General features: G+C 38.6%; 1 protein-coding gene and 1 long non-coding RNA gene across 4 annotated transcripts in view; one reads left to right on the top strand and one right to left on the bottom strand.

Moving 5' to 3' along the window:
- The first annotated feature begins 5,629 nt into the window (after nt 1-5,629).
- map4k1 (mitogen-activated protein kinase kinase kinase kinase 1) overlaps nt 5,630-24,471 on the top strand; it is a 52,871-nt gene continuing 34,029 nt past the window's right edge. The window contains exon 1 of one of the 3 annotated variants that reach the window (XM_007552469.2): nt 5,630-5,836. Coding sequence is in view for 1 of the 3 variants with exons in the window: in XM_007552468.2 (XP_007552530.1) it covers nt 13,346-13,471 (126 nt within the window). In the remaining 2 variants the exon portion in view is untranslated. Of the gene's footprint in view, nt 5,837-13,182; nt 13,472-18,177; nt 18,434-24,471 lie in introns of those variants that run through there. The other 2 variants (XM_007552468.2, XM_016671629.1) reach the window with 2 other exon arrangements.
- Nucleotides 10,102-13,362, bottom strand: LOC107836283 (uncharacterized). The gene is made up of 3 exons (XR_001662156.1): nt 13,279-13,362; nt 10,649-10,741; nt 10,102-10,525 (listed from the first exon to the last, which is right to left on the bottom strand). It is a non-coding gene; the product is annotated as an uncharacterized LOC107836283 (long non-coding RNA).

Here is a 24,471-nt window from a genome sequence, read left to right as displayed (position 1 = left end):
CCATAGCTGGTGGGGGATATACACACTGTAATAGTAACGTAAATCAACAGCTCTGTGATTGGTCAGCTCAGAAATATTCACAGCATGACATCACAATGTTTTCAGTCTCTAAAAGGTTGAATGAACAAGAAACTCCCAGATTAAGCTTCTGATGTTTCCACAGCAGGTTATGATGAACTTTGAAAAACTATATGGTTACTGTATATAAAACTGTTTTATTGGATAATAAAACAGTTTTATATACAGTAACCATATAGTTTTTCTGTTTATAAAAAACAAAGGATATTTCAGATGTTTTATGAACAACCACAAAAGAGATCAAATAATTACAATTTAAAATATCAGAAAACTGATCACAATAAAAAATACTAATGGAAATAAATATATAACAAATAATGTAAAATAAGAAATATTTACAGTTTAAGAAACACAATAAAAATAGTGAATAATAAGATATCTAAAAGATGCATAAGAAGATTACTGATAAAAAACCTAATGTGCACATAAACTAGCTTCAGAAAAAGGAAGCAATAAAACTATAAAAATATTAATAGGAAGATAAATAATTATCAAAACATTAACTTAATTAACAACAATAGAATAGTAAATGAAACACAAGAAATATCTGCAACAATAATTTAATAAACTGAAATAATAAAAGAGTGAAAAGACAAAAGCATAATAAATAAATACTGGTAATAGAGATAAATCTAGAAAAAAAAGTTAAGTAAATTTATGAAAGAAAGAAAAAATCTGGAAGTGAGAAAAATGTCAATATAATGTCAGAAGATTTCAGCGGTTCTTAAAATTTCTTCTCCAACATCCAAACAAACAAACTAATGCAAAATTCACATTTACTGCGAAACAGACAATGTGGCGCCGGGAGACACGAATCCTTGTGTTTTGGCTCCCCCTGCTGGTCCAGCGTGTACCAACAGATAAAACAGTCTGGTGCATTTCTCTTATTTTCATTTTCGACATTTACAAAACAGTAAGTGCATTTCTCAAAACAATTTGTACAAATAGCAAAAAATGCCTACAAAAGCCAATGTCTTCCTCAAAACACTTAATTCCTCTCAGGATTCACCTGGGAGCAAGTTACCGAAAAATGTTTAGAAATATGCTCGGCAACTATGGAGAGCCATTTCAGCCAAAATTAAATAAATAAATAAGCCAAATGAATATGTATTAAATAAATAAATAAATAAATAAATAAATAAATAAATAAAAAAAATTAAGAATAAAGAATCCAATTACTTACTTATTTATTTAATTTAGGCTGAAATGGCTCTCCATATACAACCAAAGCACAACAACACGCTGGGTCATGGGAAAGACAACATGAACCTGAGTAACATCACAAACAGAGGAACATATTCGGACTCAGATATTCCCCATCTGTAGCCGTATTTTTAAAAATCCTTCCATGTTTTTGGCTCCAGTAACTATTAGTGACAAATGATCTGCGCTTTGTGGGATCTTAATAATTCTGACTGAGATTTGTTTGAAGCAAAACTATACAGAATAAATATTGTTAATATACCAACACAGTGCATGTTGTCAGCAAAAGAAAAAAAACATTCTGTATGACTAGAACCTTTTAGGCATTTTAGACTTATCAAAAGTAATTTTGTATTCAAGATGAAAATTACTTTTTGTACTTGTACTTTTTTACTGTACTTGAGTAAAACAGTCCAACCTGTACTTTTACTATTACTAGAATATTTTTCATGTAAGTATCTGTACTTCAGAGAATGTGAGTACTTTGGGCTAAATGTAGGAAATGAGCTTTGGGATATTTTCCAAAGTCTAAGTGGAAGATCTGGATTATTTTTAGTAGGAAAGTAATTCCCTTTGTTGATGTGGGAATATTCATATTTAATAAAAATAAATGTTCATATCTATTGTAACAACACAAATATATTTCCTATAGCAACTAGAAGTTCATACCTGCAGTTAGCTGTTATCACCACTAGAGGCCAGCAGGTTATTGTGTTAAAGTATTAAAAATTAATTACTTATTTCTTTGTTTTACCTTTGGTGGTTATATAATATGCTTCATGTTTGTTTTTAAAGCAGAAAATATTTGTCTTTTGATAACCAAACTTTTGTAATAAGTAGAACCACATCTATCCGGAGACTTTTACTGGAACGCGTTCTTTGCTTTACCTTAATAAGCTTTTATTTAATTTATTGAAGTGTTTTGAAAGAAAATCCTACTGAGAATAAACCTGAATAAATTTGAGCCCTAAAGAATAGAAAAACTAACAATAACAACAATAATAATGCATTTTATTTGTAGTGGTTGTAGTTTATTGACTTTATTGAATGTAGCGTAGTAGAAGAATAAACAAAGTTATATATAAACAAAATACATTTAAAACAAAAGCAAACAAAACAAAAGAAGAACAGCAGTAAAGTATATCATCTTTAAATTTTTAAAAAGTTTTGATCAGACGCCACTGCCACAGATCTAAAAAACAGCTGTGGGGAGAATTAAAATTCTTTATAAAGTAGTTTGTTTAACCTTCAACCGACTGGCTGAAGATCAGGCTGAAAACCAGACAGCCAGTCTCCACCCTCGTCCCCCCAGCAGAGGCGCAGGACGACACACCACCAATCCTGAAGTGTCCTGTGTCCAGCCTCTGCAGCTGCCCACAGCTGCTGCAGACATAGCGTTTCAGCTGCCGCCGCTTGGTGGGGGCCGGCGTCAGCCGCCTTCCTCCTCCTGTACGCTGGAGGAGCAACAGGAGCGGGAGGAGGAAGTCCGTAGGTGGAGGGTTGCTCCTCAGGGAGGTGGGATTCAAAGGGCTGCCTTTGCCCCACCTGGACCAAGGTCGGCTCCTTTGCGGGAAGCAGTGGTTGTTCAGAGGCAGCTGGAGCAGGGATGAGAGAACCCCCTGCTCCAGCACGGTCCTCTCCCACTGCTTCTCCCGTTGGTCAAACCTGCAGACACAAAGACAGACCGGAGTCAGACCTTTGACCTCTGAGTACGTCTTCAGGAAATGAGGAGCCTCCAGGTCAGTGACGGCTCTCACCACTGCAAGATGATTCGCTGGTTCAACTCGAATAGCTGTATTATGGTCTGAGCCATCAGCCGCAGGCTGGCCAGCACCGCCACGCAGTCCGCATGGATGAGGGACCGCCTGGTCCTCATGGGCCCTCTGACCCGAGTGGCTGCAGGGTGCAGGCAGCAGAGCCGGCTGCAAATGGCCTCCACCAGGCGACCGGCGTCCGGCCACCTTGCAGGGCCTGAGTTCACACCAAGGAGGCACCAGGAGTGACAGGATCCATGCTGACGTCCTCAATCACACGGCCACTCTGCTGGTGCAGGTAGTCGAACCCGATGAGCTCACCTAGGACGAAGCAGGAAGGGGAAACGCTGAAAAGCCACTCCTGGAGGTTCACTTCTGTAGGACAGGTTGTCTTTTTCACATTAGTTACCTGGTGAAATCCTCAACCATCTGACAACCAAGCACCCTTTGGCTTTTCTGGTTGAGGGTGTGTTGAGGCGGACACTGTAGGACAGCAGACCTGATGAGGACGAGGGTGGGGTTGGAGGCGTCCCTCCCCCCCTCTCAAACGACGTGGGCCCTCACCTCCCCTGCTGGGAACCCTCAGCATCAGGGTCCCATTGGGAGCCTGGTGGAGTTTTCAATGTTCTGACTAAAAACATTGGATTATAACAATAATAGAATCATGAGAGAACAATAGAAATAATGGGATCAACATAAAAAATAACAACAGCATCCCAGTCAATGTTATAATGAATTTCAACTCACAGCCATGTTGAATTAGTTCAATGATGAAACTGGAGAAATGATACAAAGAGAACAGTGTAATTGGGAGGCTGGACCACAGCACTTCACCCTCATAACCTCTGCCGAGCCTCATCTCTCCATCCCTTCCCGCATTTTAATTGAAAAACAGTCAGGCAATAAAAATCAGGTTAAACTCGTCGACTTTCACAGAGTTTAGGGTTTATTTAAATCACTTAAAACTCGCTTCGTCCTGTTCTAAACACTCATATAACTTTAGCTCATACGTGAGCACAGCATCACATTTCTGTCTTGTGCTACAAAACCGTTACTTGGCTTATTAAATGCGGAAAAAATGAAATCCTACAATCGTTTTTCATGAACGGAGACGACGGGGTAACTGAAGCTAGCCGACAACTTTAGCCAGCCCACGAAACACGACATTTCGCCGTTTTGTCCACTATAAACCGTCACTTGCCTTTAAAATACACTCTAATACATTCAACATGTTGATATTGGAAACATTCATCCGGCGGAAAACCACAAAGTCCGTAAAATTTAGGTCTTACTGATCCGTACGGTCCGCTGGCAATGGCGGTGACAAACGACATATCCGATGAAACCCGACTGCGGCCGAATGTTTTCCGTGAATTGGAACAAGCGAGGCTTCTGATTGGGTGGCTCAAGCTTGATTCTTAATTCTTTCTTTCTTTCTTTCTTTCTTTCTTTCTTTCTTTCTTTCTTTCTTTCTTTCTTTCTTTCTTTCTTTCTTTCTTTCTTTCTTTCTTTCTTTCTTTCTTTCTTAATTCTAACACTTAAATGCTGTTATTATTAAACTTACCTTTTATTATATCCTTAAGATTATGAGAATGCGGGAATTTTTCAGCTTGGTTCCCAAGGCAAAATCACACCGGAAGTAAAGATACCCAGGTTTGAGTTATGGCGGCCATTGTCTGACGTCACTGTGAAAAGGGTCTATTGGAACAACTTATTTCCAAGTCTTTAAAAAGCAAACACAAAAACAGAAGGAAACTGGGTCAACGAAATAAATATCTAACCGTTCAGTCCAAGTCCCCACACATATATTCTGGTTTTGATCGTCTCCGATCTGTAACCCAGTAAGTATATTCTAGGGGTCAAAGAAACCGTGAGTGAAAACTGTGGTGCAATCTTAGAACTATAAATAGTTGTCTGTTAGAATTTAACATCCCGGCTTACTAGGACGTATACTAAAATTGGAACGATATAAAGATTAGCATGGTCCTCTGCGCAGTGATGACACGCAAACTCGTGAAGCGTTCCTCACTTTTCACTTTTGATAACAATTTATATACGTTCTAGGAACTATTTTCCACGAAACAGCGGAGATTTTCGGGAAAGATCCCCTCTTTCCGGTGTTCACCGGAAAAACGTCACGTGAGGGCGGGTTCAAAAATCTGCTCCAGAGCTCCAGAGACCAGAGAAAATTAAAATCCCGAAACAGAGTTGAGATATGTGATAAGAGTATTAAACGCTTAATAATACAATTATCTCGTTTTTAAAATTACGGACTAAATTAGATTAAAAACTGACCACTACTATTAGTCGAAAAGTCCCTTAAAAATGAAACTCACAAAATTGAGATATTAAACGGCATTTATATTCTGAAATGTAATTTAAAACACTCACAAATCCCGACGAACATGAATCATAAATACATACAAAATACAATTTAATTGACATATTGTTGCTACACATTGATGTACAGTAGGGGGCGGTATGCACCTGAAAGTTGCTAGCAATCTGCCATAATAGAAAAGAAGAGGAAGAAGAAGAACAAACACACACACACACACACACACACACACGCACACACTTCTGCTTCTCCCTGAGTTGTTGACAAATGCTAAGTCCTAGTAGCATGACGTCCAAGTTCGGTCTGAGGCATCTGGAGGGGATTTCATTGACAGATGATAATGTCCGGGTTTTTGTCGTTCTTTAGGGGGCGATAAGCATCTTTAAAATGCCTGGCGTGATGCCTGGAACAGGACAACCTTTCTCCTCCCGGAGCTGCTGCCTGGTTCGGACCGAAGTGCGCGGTAGGTGTGTTTATGCAGGTGGAGCGGAGACTCGTACAGTAGATGGAACACAGTGTGGTCTGCTGTTGGTGATGGTTAGCTAGCTTTACAGACAAAATGAAAAATACATTTATCACTGTCACGGTCACAGTTGCTATGACAACTAGTCTGTGTATAGTAGCTAACAGAGAGCGCAAGAAAAAAAACGTACAGTGTGTATCCTGCTTAAAAATAAAACAATATTGGGGTGGAGTGAAAAATGAGAACAGCAGCTCAAAAGGAAATGTAGTTCAAAGAGGAAAGGTCACATCACCAGTTCAGCAGTATTTTGGATGATTAAAACAAAAACTAATCAATATCCAGAGGTATGAAATGTTTATACTGTGATATGTTTTTCAGCCATATTGCCCAGTCCTACACACAAATTATTGAAATGGTTGATAATCATTCACAATTGGTTTACTTTGATGCTGAATGCAGTCTGGATTTAGGACTAAATCCAGAGATCTTCACGTTTCCTTGTAGGTAACCAGCTTCTCTATACTCTGCTAAAAGGGGAATGGAGCTTATTTGTTTCATGTAGTTTGTCAAACTTAATTTATTTATGTTTGTTTAACGTGACAACTTAATAAACTTAATATATTTAATACTTGTAACAAATTAACTTTTTAAAAGTTGGATCATCTGTGTTCTTTTTTCAGTGTATGCCTGAAATGCCAAAGCAGGACTATTTTATCGTGTGTGTCAAACAGTGGGTCAGAGGTGTGAATTTTGAGAAACCCAGCTCGGTGTGTGAAGGGTTAAGGCCCAGATACAAACATGGATTTAAATAGCTGACCTAACACCCTTCAAAACACAACCTTTATCTTGGTGTTTCCACCCTTTAAAATAACTCCAGTCACCTTTTATTTTCCACCTTCAGCCATGTGACTGGAGGCCAAGTTCGGTTTGAGTCAAAACGCTCAAGACAGGCAGATTTTTACTCAGATAACTCGGACGCCGTTATCTACCAGAGAGGCCTGCTGCTTTTAATAAATACTCATCATCATAACAAGACATACTTAGCTTGTTCACTGCTTACTGATTACAGCTAAACGCTCATATTTAATTATACATTCTAGTTGCTGAATAATAAATGCAACAAACCACAGGCTGAAATAAAGTTTCCATTTGGGTTTATCTGATGAAAACCAGCAGACTAAGCAGAGTTTCTGAATCTTCTTTGACCAGTTATAGTAGATTTAAGACTCTTTGTTGTTTATAGCTTCTGTTAGACATTCCTGTGAAACTGAAAGAAAGACCAGGAACAAGCAGCAGTTAGCATTCGCTCAAAGCTGGATAATCCATCAAGTGATTTATGACCTCTGCTTCCCTGCGGGTGTTTGGAGGTGGTAGGCCCACACACATTTCTTATCCCAGTTATTAAACTGTCAAAACTTAATTGTTCTCCTACTGATTTGGTTTTATTTTGTTTCTTTTTATGCAGAAATGTCCTTTTACAGTGAAACTGTAGGTACAGGTCATTGTGTAGGTTTTCCATAGACTGAAGTGAGAATAAAACTGAGGAGTGGGTCTCTGGTTTCGTCTTTCTAACACCTACTGCTCAGCCTGTTACTTCAAGGCAGGTTTACAGTCAAGCCCACCTGAAAACCAGAACAGCTCGCTTGTTTGCAGCGTTAGGCGACAATGTTTCAGACAACAACTTTAAGCTTTTAATTAGTACAATACGTCCAACTGTTGTTCAGAACTGAAGAAGCCATTGGAAGAAAAAAGACAGAGTACCCATTAACAACACAGATCCTTAAACTAAAACGTAGTAGCATTAAAATAAAGCAACAACAACAGGAATAGATAAAAAGGCAGTTTGGAAATTATTTATTTAAGAAAAACAATCTGCAAAAATCATCTCCTTTCATAAATTAACTACAATTAGAGGTGAAATATTATGAAGTCAACTTCTTTTACCTTTATGTCATGTTTTAATGAGACGTGGGACTCGATTAAAAATTTTAGTCAGGCTAATTTCAGGGTATATAATTAATAATTTGCATTTTAATCAAAAACTGTATATTGAAAAAATCCCTTCCCCCCTCAGGTTTGGACAACTTTCTCTCTTTAGAAATGAAATCACCACTATTGTAGTGACAGACGTTTAATCGGATGTTTAATTGGACGTTTAATTGGTTACACGTGCAGCTCGGAGGCTGAAGCCAATTAGCATTTTGTAGTGATCAGCAGTTTTTAGACTTGTGCTGTTTCCAGCAGGCCTGACCTGACCTAGTCAGATTCATATCGCTAAATGTTCTGAAAACAAAAATGATAAAAACAGATAAAATCCGTTTTGGCCCAGATGTTGACTGGCTGCTCGCTCCAGCAGCTCCCTGCAGAGCGGCCAGCGGCAGGTTTCCAGATGAACTCAGGTCTCCAACCTGCTCCTCATCCTTTTGTTATTCACAACGTTTATTTCCTTTAGAAACCTCTTCAGTCGCCCGTTCCTGTCTCGGTTGCGGTTGAGGCAGTTATTTGTGGTTCACTGGCCTGTTTTATGTGTCTGTCACATGTGGGTGGAGAAGCATAACTGCGCCTGCAGGCTGTTTGCCCTGCGATGATAAATGTCAAATGATGATGATGATATTGTTCACTACAGAGAACCACACAGATGTCGCCCCTGTAATTTGCTTGATTTCTTAACCTTTAATGGGCCCACTGATTTAATTCCGACTCAGTCGTTTTAACATCTCAGTGTCACCAGTCTAAAGGTTAATCACAAGGTTTTGCTGCTTCATATGTCATGTAAGCAGGAGGGTTCATTTTTATTTAGCTGCTTTGTGAACGTTGTCACGGTCTGCCAAAAACAGATCTGCATCTGATGCAGCCATAAAGCTGAGAAATGACCGTCAGAAATGGAAATAAATGTGCTGAAGGTCAAAACGTTCGCAGCATTTATCAGAGCACAGCGAAACCTCAACATAAAAACTAATCAACATAAAACCTTTTTAAATATGAGCCGTCGCTATTTTTGTCTGGAATACGAGCAGTAATCTGAGTAAAGCTAAAAAAATTATCACATCAGCATTTCATGTCAATATTGTTAATTATTTGTTGTTTTTTTGTTAAAAGTATCTGAAGTTCTGCCAAATTGGCGGCGTGACCTTTGCTGCTTCATTCAGTTTTCTCTCCGTACCGACACTGGTGAAACCTGAAACTGCTGCTGTGCAACTTACTCAACAGGTCGTTGCTAGGCAACCAAAGAGTGAGTGAGTTGCTAGGCAACCAAAGAGTGAGTGAGTTGCTAGGTAACCAAGGAGAGAGTGAGTTGGTTGATTCCACCATCCTAGCATAGCTAGTCATGAGAGGTTGAGCAGCTAAAGTCTTTCCTCTGCCTACATCTCCCAGAATGCTGTGCGGAGTTCAGTGAAATTATTGAATATTCTTCCTGACGTTATCTACTGGTATTGATCATGTGTCTATCACAATATATATTGCAATTGATTTATTGTCCAGGCCTAAACCGGCGTTTCATGCTTCGGGATGCCACCGCTAGCCGGCGTGCAGAGTTAGCATTAGCTGAGACTTATTGTCAGTCATGACAAGCATGATGATTATTGAACTGAAGCAAGAGAGAACAGAGAAACATGAGCGTAAGTTATCAGTGTCACAGTGTGTGTAAACCTTCCTCCCTTCTGTATGTTTCCAAGGCACGAACTCATAAAGGGGACACATTATGCAAAATTCACATTTTGCTCATATTTGTACTTCCATTTGAGTCTCTACTGCATCTAATTACACCCCAAGCACTAAAAAAAAAAAACCAAAAAAAAAAACCACCAGCAATATTTTTGGCAATAAGTTAATATTTTTATACAGCAAATCCAGGAGGCTCAGATTAACACTGTCAGATTTGATTTCAACACTTTTAAAGTGTCTATATGGGTCCACACCAGAAAGTGTTAATTTAACTCTTTTTGGAGAGTTGGTACCTTAACTCTAATAAAGTGTCAAATATCAAATCTGCTGGAGTTAATCATTTAACACTTACTAACACTAATTCAGTGTTAGATCTTAATATTAACTCTCACAGAGTACTTCTTTAACTTCTTAAGAGTTATTTGTAATTAATATTAAATAGGTACTTTATTGTGTTGAACTTTTAAAAATTCCTTGGAAAATAAACATTTAATAAAGAGGCAATGATTTTCTCAAATCCATTTATTTCAAAATGTGCACCATAATTACAAAACATATTACAACATGGAATAATGTGCATGTTTCACATGTCACTTTCCTTCACATATTGCTTTTTAAAAGGTCTAACATATCAGCTGGGCAATACAAAATGCAGTATGCTTAATACATTTTTCTTCAATACAATATGCATGAAATTGTTCAAAGTACAAGGTGGAGAAAGTAAAGCCTGTATCAATGCATGTAGTGTATTTGATAGAGTAAATTTTCTTTTAACAGGTAGATTGCCAGATATGTACAGTACATAACAGACCAACCTGATATTCAGATCCATCATTTCTTATCCAGTTTCTGTTTCTGTTGATAAGAGACAGATCCTCTCTGCACTCCCCCAGAGAGATGTCCATCACTAACAGGTTGTCTTCAGGTTGTTGGGCTGTTCGTGACGTTTGGCCGGAGACACCAACATGCTCCTCTACTGCATTGGACCGTCTTCAGTCTGAGTAGGACAGCCAGTGTCGGACTCTGGATCATAACAAACAAAAAACAGAACAACGAGGAATGGAGCGAAGGAATACATTTTTACTACAACTCTAACAACAAGCCTCCATTACAGAAATGTGGAGTTTCAGAAATATTAACACTTACATAATCATTTCTGGAGCTTGAATCTTCGAAGAATCCATGGAGGGATCAGGAGGGAGAGGTTAGGCTGGAGATTCAACCTCAACCAGACTGGTTCTAATATATACAAAAAGGCAATAAAAGGATTAAAACATGCTGCAAAACGTAGATAAGAAGACGCAACAGCGGGAATAATGCTCTCAACGTGAAAAAGCCTTTTACATTTTTTCAAAGGAAAAAAAATTGATCAGAAAGGTTGATAAATCTGACCAATATGCATGTAAACGTTCAATATAATGAAAAACATACTCCAGATTATTACGGATCTGTTCAAGTTAGCCAATAATTTGATTAAATCTTCACCGGCTCGATATTTTTCCAACATTTATACTCCGCTAACATTCGGCATGCTAAGCTAAATATGCTAACACCGAGCCGTCTGTCATACAGGTTGAGCTCAACTCAAAATAATAGTTATAAACCATCTCAGAAAAAAAATAACTAACCAAGCGCAGTAAACAACTCAGATATGTGGAGAGTAAATATGAAATGACTTGGCTTCTGTCGCTTCGCTTCGGTGGGAATCTGTGATTCTGGGGCGGAGGCAGTGAATGAACTCCTTCAGTGTTAGAGCCGCTGGTGGAGTTCAGAGTTCAGAGGTCAAGAGTTATTGATTCTATTTTAACACCTCTAGATTTGATACGGAAACACTTTGTTTTAACACTGGAGTTTAACTACTAATAATATACACCCCAGACTTACATAAACAGAAAGTGACATTATTAGAGTAAAATTAACTCTGCTTTTGCACAAAGTCTACTAACACCAAAACATTTAACACTTTTGAATTTGCTGTGTAGTGTGTGGAATATGAGGCGTTTCAAAAACCTTTGGAATGTAAAGTCGCAAATCAGCAGGCACTGCCTGTTACCTAGCAACCCCAGAGAAGCCCAGCCCATTACCTAGCAACCCCAGTGAAGCCCAGCCCATTACCTAGCAACCCCAGTGAAGCCCAGCCCATTACCTAGCAACCCCAGTGAAGCCCAGCCCGTTACCTAGAAACCCTAGTGAAGCCCCACTCGTTACCGAGCAACTCCAGAGAAGCCCAGCCCGTTACCTAGCAACCCCAGTGAAGCCTAGCCCGTTACCTAGCAACCCTAGTGAAGCCCCACTCGTTACCGAGCAACTCCAGAGAAGCCCAGCCCGTTGCCTAGCAACCCCAGAGAAGCCCAGCCCGTTACCGAGCAACCTAGGCTGAGCTCCAGCACATTTGGTCAGCTGGTTTTCTCGCTGTAAGCGCTGTACAATGGCTGCTGGAAGAGACAAGTGTTTTGTTGTTGACTTACCATCCTGAAAGCCCTTGCTGCATCCCTGTTGGTTTCACATCAACTTTTCAATGATGTAGGGTTGGATAATGTGCTTTATTACATTTAATTGTGCAGCAGTTTGGTCAATATCTGTTGTTTTTATGTGCTACAGAAATAAATTGACATTATAATATGGGAAAAATGTCTTAAGTGAAATGATCTGCCAGTGGACCTAGAACTATTCTATCAATATTAAGATATTATTGACTTAAATCAAGTTTCCTAAAAAGTTACTTGTAAGTTTGTTTTGGGTTATTTGAAATGTTCTGATATATTTGCACTACAAACTAGACCAAAAATACTTGGCAAGATTTTGTGTTTTTACAGTGCATCAAACTCAGTCCTTCCAGTCGAGACAGTTTTATTCAAATTAACTTTATTTTTTTAGAGACAAACTCAAGTTGTATTAAAAATGTAACAAAATATTTTTTAAACTGTACAATAAAAAATATTCACACAATGAAACAAATTTTTGATCAAGATGACGTTAAAGTAATTTTTACTTGTTAACAGCATGTAATGGGTGCCCCTCGTTTGAACAGGATATGAACAGGAAGCAGAAAAGGGAGCTCCAAGCATGAGTGACTCTTTCTGCAGCGCTGCAGCTCACACACACACACGCACACACACATGTTTGTGTTGCTATCTTTGTGGGGACTTTCCATTGACTTCCATTCATTTCTACAGCCTAAACCTTACCTTTACCCTTTTCCTAACCCTAACCATCACATACCTAGCCCTAACCCTAACCCTAACCAAAACTCAATTCATACCTTAGCCCTAACTCTGACTAACTGGTCCCCACGAGGAGCGACTGGTCCCCACAAGGTATTACAAACACACACACACACACACACACACACACACACACACACACACACACACAGTTCAGTGGGTGTAAAGCTCAGACTGAAACTTGCACTGAAAAAACCCCAAACTGCAGTTAATCATTTTCACGCCACACGTGCAAAAACCCAGACGTGTTCATGGCGTGTTCTCATGTGTTTCTCTAAACTCTGATGATTTAGCTGCAAGCTAATCCAGAGTGAGCTCTGCTAACGTTTTGCTCTGACAGCCAGTATGTATCACACACGCTGAACAGGAAGCAACATGGGATTATGCAAATGAGCAGCAGAAATGCTTTAGAGAACAGAGGAAGGTGTGATAGGCGGAGGGAGGGAGTCACAGAGGATCTGCTGCTGCTGCTGCAGGCTGAGAAACAAACAGGAAGGTGTGTGTGCGCGCGGCAGCGGTTGAGCCCAAAACGAGTCAGACTCAGCAGCTTACCTCCTCTGATGTGGATGACGGCGAGTGTGTGAGAGGCAGCTCTGACATGCCTTAAGGGGGATTATTAATGTCTCAGCACATCAGAATGGATTTCCATCAGAGGGCCGCTCTGGATATCTCCACCAAGAACCCTCAGGACGACTTCGAGATTCTGCTGCGAGTCGGAGGGGGAACCTATGGAGAAGTCTACAAGGTCAGAGTCCTGGGCTGCTGCTTGACAACATGGCTGCCAAAAATCAGAAAAAACTCCACCTAAACGCTTCGTGAGACATTTTCACCAAGTTTTAAATCATAAATATTCAGTTTAACACTGCAAACACAGAATTTAAGCAAGTATTTTTCTCTAGTTTCTAGTTTAAATATCTGAGTACACTTGACATAAGACAAAACTAACTTTTTAGCAGATATAGGATCAAAATTCTGTAATATTGATAAAAAAGTTCTTGTTCCAATAATATTTTTCCCATGAGAGAAGACAATCTGCCAGTGGAACTAGAACCTTTTCAACAATTTTAAGGAATTATTGACTTAAACTCCTATAACATGTTGAAAAGTTAAATGTGAGTCAGATTTGTTTTAGTTCGTGTGTGAAGACATTTGCACCAGAAGTGCTGGTTCAGATTCAGTTTTTGCGGTGTGGGTGAAGTTTGGCCATTCGGCGCTGGTTTGGGTCGCCTCCACTGAAGCGTTTCTCCGTTCATCCAGAACAGCAGCCTGCTGGGTTTTAGTTCTTATTTTTAATATTGAGCTCCTCTGTGAGCTGCTCATGAAGCTGAACTGGTTCATCACTATCATAAGTTCAGTGCAGCTGCCAGAGGAAGTGGTTTGATGTGAAGTGAAAGTATTTATGAAGAAATATATATAAAAAACACAATCCACTCAAAGCTGCGGTTCTTCATTGTGTATTGTAATAAGAATGGATACATTTTTTCTCTTCGAATCACTTTTGAAACATTCAGTTTCATAAAATAAAGGTTTAAACTTTTGCTTAAAGCCTTTTCTTCTCAGATGAGATTTTAAATGATTCAGTTTTGTTAAAGTTTCTCTCAAGCACTTCCTATTATTAAAGTTGGATCTTTAACTGCAGCTGCGTATTTCTGTCCTCTCTTAAATTTATCCTGCCATCTGTCACTCTGTGGCTTGTTGGTTTAATCTGGCACTTACCAGAAATCCCTCCTACTGCTGAACGGTTTGTATCAAAACTAAGCGACTAAATCTACCAAATGAACATGATGCTGGTTTCTGTCCTGCAGATGTTCAGCTGATGCTCAAGTCTGTGGAGATGTTGGTCCAGTAAATTAGGGAATAGATTATAAGCTGGATTTGTCCTGGAACATCTGCTGGTCATGTTGGGACAGTCTGGACCTTACACTGTAAAAACACATCTTACCAAGTAACTTTTGTTTAGTTTCTAGTGCAAATATTCTAGTACATTTGAATTAAGACAAAACTATCAGAAGTAAAAACATTCTCATTATAAGAGAAATAATCTGCCATTGAATCTAGTACCTTTTAAAAATCAATATCAAGGAGTTACTGAATTAAAGCAAGCTTCTATTTCTTGCTAAAAAGTTACTTGTAAGTTAGTTTTGTCTTATTTCAAGATATTTGTACTGGAAATACTTGTTAAGCTGTTGTGTTTTTGCAGTGCGGTTGGTTTTGATGTCGTCGTCTTCTTGCCTTCTTGGGGTGATGAACGTAGCGGTCCAGGCTGCGGACTGGGCAGAAGTTGCTCCTTCATCCTGGAGGTTTTTAAACTTCCAGGTCGGAGCGTTAGAGCGAAGCGTGAACAACCAAATCACCTCGGCGGCTTCGTTAGGCGCTCTGCAGAGCGTGGCCAGCTTGGAAGTGGCACAAGCAGCTTGAAGAGGCGGCCATGTTTGTAAGCGTTCCTCTGAAAAAGCTCAACACGTTCCGCGTCTTTATTTATGATTTTATTTTTAACCACGGAGTTAACATGAGAATGTTTGAATGAGTAGAAACATTTCTTTAAGCGGTCTCAGTCGGTAAAAACATTCTTATCTTGTTGTCGGGCTGCAACTAACTATTATTTTAGTAATTAATATTCTGACGATTTATTTGCAGCAGTTGAAAAATGCAAATAAATCAACAATTAAAGAAAATAAACATTTTATTGGCTAAAGTGCAACAACAGCATTTCTTTGCTGTCTGCAGCTAAGAAATTCTTCTAACAAATGTGAAAAGTTGAACTTTCTGCTGGACTGACTGCAGGGCTGATCTGGTGGTTATGTTTCTGATTCATAATCACATAGAAAAAGCTTCTGATAGGAGATTTTTTAAAATAAAATTTAAAGCTAAAACTCTGTCACCCGAAGAGACAGCGGTTGTTGTTTTTTTTCTTATTTTAAATGCAAAATATTTTTTTTGTAAAGTTTTGGCTTAATTTCTGCTCTGAGTGTGTTGTTCCTTCAGCTGATGGCCCATTTCTGAGTCTGTGTTCTCCAGTCAACGATTAATTGGTTGCTTATTTAGTTGGCGATTATTTCAATAATCATTTAATCACGATTAATCGGATTAATTGTTTCAACCCTACTTTGTTGGCTCCCAAAATCCTGTTGCAGAGAAGCTGAGAAGTGAAGTAAATGCAGATATTTGTTGTTAAGTTTGCATAATTAACTTTTGTCATCTTTTATTTCCATTGTTTCATTCCCTGGTTTCTGCTGCAGGTCCAGTATTTTGGTGCCTGGAAAGAGGCTCATTTTCCAGACACCAAAATACATGAACTTATAAAAATAGTTCTCGTGTGACGTCGCATTTCCGTGAACTTCGTGACCGACAGCCATTTTGGTAGGCAGTTGCTATGACAACAGTGGACTAACCACCTCGTTCCCATCTAACTTACAAACAACAGAAGTGCCTTATGACTATTACTTGATAACAGTTTCTGAGTTCTCCACTCACCTCTGATAAATATCAGTGATATTTACTGTATTGCTGCTGAACTACCAAAATTATCTTCGCTAATTTAGCTCTTAGCTTCTAGCTAAGATGGACACTTGTTACTCACTCAAAAAGCATGAATAACAAGTTGGTCCTTTCCAAATCCATTTAAACGCTGATTGTATGCATGTTTAGATTTCAGGTGAGGCTCTTCCTGTTCACTGGTGTCTAACTGTGTCACAGTGTGAGATCGGAGGCAGCGAGTCCACATCGTCTGACTTATTTTCCTTCTTCGTCTCATCCCGACAGCAGCCATTTTGTTCATGTATCTGTGTTTTGCGCATTGGTTAAGATTGTTCACATATTTTCTTGTTGTTGCTCTGGAAGCCATGGCTCTGCCATACTTTGCCTACTAAGATGGCACAGATCTCTTACGGTTCAGACTTATGGGAACTATCAACTTTGGGCTGTTTTTAGAAGCAGTTGAGACACAAATGGAAGTACAAAAATGTGCAAAATATGAATTTTGCATAATTAGTTCCCTTTAACACATTCTCTGGTATCACAGCAGCACATCTGCATCACAATCGCCTGAAAACTGTTTTCCTGTTTTCAACCGTCTGTTCCACACATGTTGATGTTTTTATTCTCTTCTGGTCAAACATTGGTGGGATTGAAACAGCTGGTTGGATTTTGTTCCTCAGATTTGGTTCTAATCTTCAGGGGTTTCTCCTGAAGACTGATTTGCACTGCAAAACCACAAATGTTACCAAGACTTTTGGTCTAGTTTTCAGTAATACATCGTAAGAAACTGGAAATAAAACAACTATCTTATGAGTAACTTTTCAGCAATATGTTGCTTGTTTTAAGTCAATAATTCCTAATTCCAACAGCTGAAAAGTAACTTTTAAGTTAGATTAGTCTTAATTCAAGTGTTTTAAGAACCTAGGTAAGATACTTGGTAATATTTTGTGTTTTTGCAGTTTGGACAGTAGAAACAGGAATTTGGAGCTAATCTTGAAGTCAGTTTTTCTGAAACTTCCTCCTCTCACTTCAGTGTGATGAAGGAAACCCTTCAGTAAAGGTGATGCTTCATCCTCCTGTCAGATGCATTTACACTTCAGTCTGCTGCTGTTTTTAGGTCTAAATCTGCTTTCAGAGTGTTTGTGTCCAAATGTACCATCTGTGTTAATGAAGTCATGCAGTAGGTCAATATCCTGAGAGCTGCAGGCAAAACCAGCTACTGATGCAGACGTTAGCTGCTGCTGTGATCTGCAAATATGTCTAAAGTTTGTTTCTGATAATTCAGTGCTATATTTTGGTCCCAGAAAACCAACAAATCTAAACTTTACCAACATTAATATGTCAGAATTTTCCATTCTGTTTTTTTCAAAGCTGGAAAGTAATTTAAAAATCACATTTTTTTCTATCTTTGTTGCCTCAAAGCAACCATGACTTTCGGTTAGGAATGCAACATGGCGCAGGGCCGTAAATCTCCGTTTCCCCACGTAAACACGCAAACAAAATACAAAGTTTTCTGAAATCTGCACTTTGGTCGGAGTTTTGTTGATATTAGTTTTAGTGTGGATGAAGAGACACATAAAAATGTTTTCCTCAAATATCCGACTAGTGTGAACTATGCCTAAATGTCTCATTAAGTAATATATCCTTTAAATAAGTGAATAAGGAATAATCATGTATTTTTAGGTTACAGGCCGAACAGTTTGGTAATCCCTGATCATTTGTGTGGAACAGCTGATTGTTTTAATCTATCTTTGTGTTGCCCAAAGATATGCCTGTAAAGAAAGGCGACTACAGCCTGTTTCTAAATATGACAGGAGAAAAGGTTCAAGCTGTGTTATATTAGTTTTCTTTTTAGCTTTCAATACGTTTGATTATAAATACCTGTAAGTTCTGTTGAGTGAGTGTGGCCTCCAGGGTTTTAGTCTCATCTGTTAGTTAAATGTCAGGCGGTTTTTCTCCATGTTCTGCAAATAAACTGACTTTAACAAAGCAGATGCAAAGCTGCTTCTCTGTAGAGCGAACTGACTTCCTCTCAAACAGATTAGGTGACCTTGTTCTGTTCTGTAAAGTGAGATTTGCCTTTTTGGCCATCCTTCACTTTGACACAAAGGAAAAAAGAAAAACTCATCCATGCGACAGAGCACACTGGGACTGCACGTGTTTTCTACCGTTTCACACTGTGTAGCTTAGCTCACACTGGAAATGCAACACTTCTGCATCATCCGAACTGGTGAGAAACTACATGAGTGTTTGCTTATTCATGTGCATGTTAACCAGCTATGGCTGCAAATGATGACAAATTTATCTTGTATGACAATACATGAACTATCTTCAGTATAACTTTAATAAGAGGTAAATTACAATTCAGTTTGAAACTTTGGCTAATACATTCATGTCCTGCGTATTACTCAATACTAGCAGTGGGACTTGACTATAACTTTAAATCAAGTTAGTTTCAGGGTTTCTAATTAATTAATCGCAATTAATTACAAATAGTTCTGATCTTTACATCAAAAAATATCTGATTTGTGCCACCTCCATATAGAAAACTAAATATAAAGCATAACCAATAGTTTTTTAAAGCGTCTGCAGTCAGAACGGTCATGTCGCATTTTATCCGACATGATGCTGCATCAGGAGACGCCAAACAATAAATCTGGACGTAAACAGTTCCAGAAATGTATAATTATGATATTACTAATGGTAGAACTCAGTTAAATATTTTAATCAGATTAATTTCAGGATCTGTAATTAATAATATACAATTTAATCAGAAACAGTATTTACAAAATAAGCAATATTTTCAATAAAAAACCTTTTTGTTGCTAAATTATTGAATAAATAGACTTATGAGCTCAATAATAAAGATTTTATTGTTTTTAATCTTCAGGTTACTGGAGAAAAGTTCAGCTTTAGTGTCAGAAACTGACCATTCATGGAGCTTCTTTAGAAAAGTGGGCTGTGGGCGTTAGCATTAGCAACATGTTTAGCATTGAGATGTTATTTTAGGCTTGAATAGCTCTGCTGATAGGCTAACTCCCGTTAGCACAACTTGAACACAACAGTCTTTTCCAGGGTCCAATCAGATCGTTTTGAAGCAAAAGCAGAGGCTTTGTTGCTCATCACCGTTAGCGTCAGATTTATGGGCGTACCGGAAACGGACACATACGAAAGTTCCCCCTGGAACCTTTGTTTTTAAAAATAACACGCAAAAAACGCACTAAAATGTTTAACTAATTTAAATGTCATGAATTAATTGAAATGACCACGTTACCAAATACTGGCCCTACCAAATACTCACTTCTTACTTTTTTCTTTCTCATATGTTGCATACAAATGAACATGTAGAAATATTGTGCATGTGATTAACTTGGTATTGAAGTTTATAAAAGCATCAGAAATGTAAGAAGTGTTGTTAGAGCAGCTTGGTGCTCATCACCGTTAGACGGATCCTTCTGCCTCCATTTTGATGTTTTCAGTTCAGGTTTTATGTCAGATGCGTCTCGTCGTTTAAAGTCAGATTCAGCTGGATGCGTTTCAACTCAGTGCTGTCAGATTCAGTTTGTAATGTCGTTTTAAGAGGTTATCCATCTTTGCGCTCGTTTCTTTCTATAGTGACAGAAGGAGTGATGTCAAAGAAAGTTATCACTCCCCCACTGCTTTCCTACGGTTTGATCTGAACCTGAACCAGGCAGCCAACTAGTCAGATTCCACCGTTGGCGTCACAGCTGTCACATCGTCTGACCCCCGCCTACACACGCCCCGCTGCAGCAATGACGCAATAATGACGTCTTAATCTCAGTTTGCCGTGGAGATGGTTCACTCACTGTGGGGTGATTGGAAATTACATCACAGTGGGATTAACCTGACCACTTGGGTTCTCTTCGTTTGTTTTCACACCTGATGGTCCGGTAGACTCAGTTCTACCTGGGTTCAAGTAGAATCTCTTTCACACTGATGCCGAGTCAAACCAGCCAAACCCTTTGAGCTACCTGTTCCCCTCCTGGCCTGTGGGGGCGCTGCATGAAGAACCACTGAAGGGAATGACACAGAAACCTCTGAAGACACTGAGAGCAACTTTATTCCTCATGAAATCTAAACAAAAATGGAGTAGCGTCAGATTTTAGCAGTTGGAGGATTCTCTTTTGTCTTTGGTAAAAACACGACTAATTTCTCCAGCTAGCGTTAGACTAGCTCATCTGTTGTGGTTGCATGTACCCAGAATGCTGTGGGCTGCAGTCCACTTCCTGCTTTTGGAGTGGTCTTGGCGTTCTCATACGACTTGGTGGATCAGAGTTTGCTTTTTTTGGTCAATTACTCATTCACTCCTCCACAAACAAACCAGGCTTTGACTAGACACATGGACTGGAGTTGGATTCAAGCAGACTGAACTGGTGTGAATGGATTCTGAGATCATGGTCTATACCTGCTTATCCTTGCTAGTGCCTATATGTCAATGGGCTGGGATTCAAACACTGAGAGCATTAAAGTTTAACTACCAGATGGTCAGTCGATTCTTTATTATGAAAGAAAAAAAAAAACGGTGACATTACAGTGAAGTAAAGCACCAGGTCGTGATGCAGCGGGTCACTGTGAATCCACACCATTGATCTCTGTGTACACACACTGTTCTGGAGAAGACAGCTTCAAAAGTGACACGAAGATCCACTAAATCTCATTTATTTTCTCACTTTTAGGTTCAAGTAAAGTGAATCGCTGCCATGAATGACAAAATAACAAACTCTGCTACAACAGCTTATGGAAACCCAGCCACTTTCATAAAGTTGAAACCATTAAGGCTGCAGGCTGGCTGCCAAAAAGTAAAATAAATAAAATACAAAATGTTGACTGTTTAAAAATAAAGTTATGAAAACTTGTTTTAGTTTTTCAGCAGAGTACCTGCCAGTAAAAATACCAGACCTGGTGATAAGTGGGGTTTTCTGCTGACTGACTGGAGGAACTGGAGTTTATGGTATGCACCCAGTCAACATTTCTCTGGCTGGAAAACGCTCTGACCACATAAAGCTTCCTCTACGTGTCTGTCTCTCTGCACTGTACAAACCTGCTAAACTAGTTGTACAGCGTCACAGTTCATGTGCAGTTTCTGTAATCTGATCCCACACTGGGGGATGAATCGAGTCCAGATTAACTTATACTTTATAGATTTATGTTTTATGTTACGTTAATTCACCAAGGATATCTATCACACTGCAAAAACACAAAATATTACCAAGTGTTTTTATCTAGTCTTCAACTGGAAATAGCTTAGCTTGAATTAAGACAAAACTAATTCAAGCTAATGTTGGGGGGGGGAAAAGAGGCAGATTATTTCACTTGAAAAATGGGAGAAATATCTGGTTACCAGTATAATAATCTGCCAATGGAACTTTTTCATCAATACTAAGGATTTATTTACTTAGCACAAGCTCCTATGTGTTAAATATCTTCAATACTAGTGAAAAAATCTGATGAGAACTAGGATATGGTTGCTAGGAGACGGCCTGGACTGGACAGCGGTTGCTAGGCAACGGTGTAGTGGCCATTGAACGTGAAATAAATGTAATAATCGGCCAGTGAAACTAGTGCTTTTTTGTCAATATTAAGGAATTATTTACTTTTGCTGTGAAGTTACTGTAAGTTAGTTTTATCTTGTTTAAAATGGGTTAGGATATTTCTACTAGAAACCAGACCGAAAATACTTTAGATTTTGAGGTTTTGCAGTGCACCTTTTATAGCAGCAGGTCGTCTATTTTTACGTTTTATTGTAGTTATCTCCTCGAGACAGCTCAGGTATGCAAGGTGTGGAGTATGTATGAGCAGTCAGTATCTTTGAAACAGGATCAGGAGTCTACTGAGCTAATTTTAGCTTTGCTTCAATAGAAGGAGATGCTTGGCTACCTTACTTGTTCAGATTAGATTTCCAGATTAGCGATGCAGCCAATGAAAACACCAGCCAGGTTGTGACCTGCCCTGTCTCTTTGTGTTTTCTCTCTTTCTCTCTGTCACATTGTTACGTCTTCAGGACAGAAAATCTTTAGGAATTATCTCTGGAGAATAAAACACAGAGTTCCTGTTGAGAGGTGAAGATTAGAGTCTAATGTTGATTTAAAGCAGAGATAAAATGTGAAATTGACTTTTTTGAGCTATATATCATGAGCTTTACACCTCCTGTTATTCCTTTCTTCAGAAACATACCTGGAGTGTTGCTTTAACTCTCTCTTGCATGTTTGAGAAATCCTCTGGGAAACGCCTGCTCATACAAAGCTCCGCCCATTTACACAAAGCTCCGCCCATTATTTAGTGTAAACAGGATTTTAAAATGTCAGGATTGTTGACAGTTGCACTTTCTCAGCCATTTTTATGTTAAAATGAGCAACAACACAATATACCACTGGTTTATTGAAGTTATTAAGATTATTAAACTTCCAGAAAAATGTTGAAATCAAGGCTAAAAACCCACCTGTTTAGATTTGCTTCTGATTTACTGGAAGATTGATCAACATATTTGCCTGATGATTGGACAAAATGTAACATTTTTTGCTTGATTTATGGTTGGTTACTGTTTTATGCTTTCATGGCGTAAAACACTTTAAAATTAATGTACTATACAATTAAACTTGATGTAAGTTGAATAATTTATTGATTTACCAAGCTGAAAACCATTTTGGTACCAATTTAGTGCAATCTTCAGTATCAGGATTAGACAAATTTGATCCATCAATAAAAATCTGTTTATGTTGAACCTGCATGGTACCATTTGTGTATTTCAGGGTTGTTGTTCCTAAATCTTGGGAATATTGCCATTATCTGTAAGCTGAATTGAACTAAGGCTGTAATTAACGATTATTTTAGAAATCAGTTAATCTACGAATTATTCTGATGATCAATTAATTGTTTTTAAAATACCACATTCTACAGATTTTTCATTTATCCACTTAAGCCTTTTTATACGATATTAGAAATATATTAAAAGATGCAAAATAAACAAATACTTTTTTTTTAAAATAAGAAAATAAACATTTTATTACCTAAAATGCAATAACAGGTGAAGCTACTTGAGGAGCTATGGCTAAACCCCATGTTTTTATCTTAAATGAAAAATCTGTATGTTTTTTGTGCAGTTTTGGCTTAATTGCTGCTCGGAATATGTTGTTTTATCATCAAATTGCTTTTTTTGTAGGCCTTATATTTCAGTTAACTATTAGTAGATTACTAAATTAGTAGTAATCTAATGAACTGATTTGAACTGAACGACCACATCGATGTCTACAGCCAATGTCATCGCTGCAGGATGCTTTCTGAACAGTAGGGGTCAGTGTGGAGGAAGCAATGCTACTAAACAGCAACAGAAGAAGAACTGTGCTGAGCATTTATCGCATCGTTTATCATTTACTGTGACAAACTTCTTATCATGTTAAGAACTTTAATATATTTTTGTCTTGATAAATTACAAATAATGATGAAGTTATTTTTACTATTTTTATTTTTTTTTACTATTTTTTCCACTTTGTTCCACTGATATTTATCCATGAATAAATATCAGTAGATTGGAAAATATGATGAATGCAGTTCATTTAGTGATATAAATAACTTCCTTAAGTAAGTTGTGTCCTGAAGAAGCTGATTTCAAAAAGGAATGTTCTTCAAGAATACTGTTTGTAGCAACATAATGCTGTGCCTAAAAACCAGGAATAAATCGTTTGTCATCATTTTTACCTCAATAGCACCACAAATTATTGCGATAAAGTTCTAAGTGAACCAGTATTGCTTTAAAGTAAGTAAACCTGGCTGCTTTGAAGGAGAGACGAAGTGATTTTCGCCGTATGAAACATCGGTCCGTTGAATCACGGCCCAACCTGCCGCCTTTTGGGAACTGACTCAGATTTGACAGAGCGCAGCTTCACATCTTGCCATGTCAGGATCTTCCTCTTACAGAAACGACCTGACTCTCCTTATCTGATGTGGCTTGTTCTACTAAGCTGCTCTACAAGGCGCTGCAGGCTGTAGTTTCAGGCGCAGAGCCGTGCAGCGGCTGCAGCCTGCACCTGGTGTATGCACGACCTCAGAAGCAAAATGAAGAAGTGAGACACAGGAGCAGAAAGCAACACAAGAAGATCTGCCTGAGAGACACAATAACCGTGTCAGGTTTCTGCTGAAACAGTGCGGTCTGGTGCATGTGTGTGCATGTGTGTGCGTGCGTGTGTGTGTGTGTGTGTGTGTGTGTGTGTGTGTGTGTGTGTGTGTGTGTGTGTGTGTGTGTGTGTGTGT

Source organism: Poecilia formosa, unplaced genomic scaffold (assembly GCF_000485575.1).
Source record: "Poecilia formosa unplaced genomic scaffold, Poecilia_formosa-5.1.2 Scaffold48, whole genome shotgun sequence".
Classification (NCBI taxonomy): domain Eukaryota; kingdom Metazoa; phylum Chordata; class Actinopteri; order Cyprinodontiformes; family Poeciliidae; genus Poecilia; species Poecilia formosa.
Note: the sequence above shows the minus strand (reverse complement) of the source record. Positions and strands in the feature narration are given on the sequence as shown.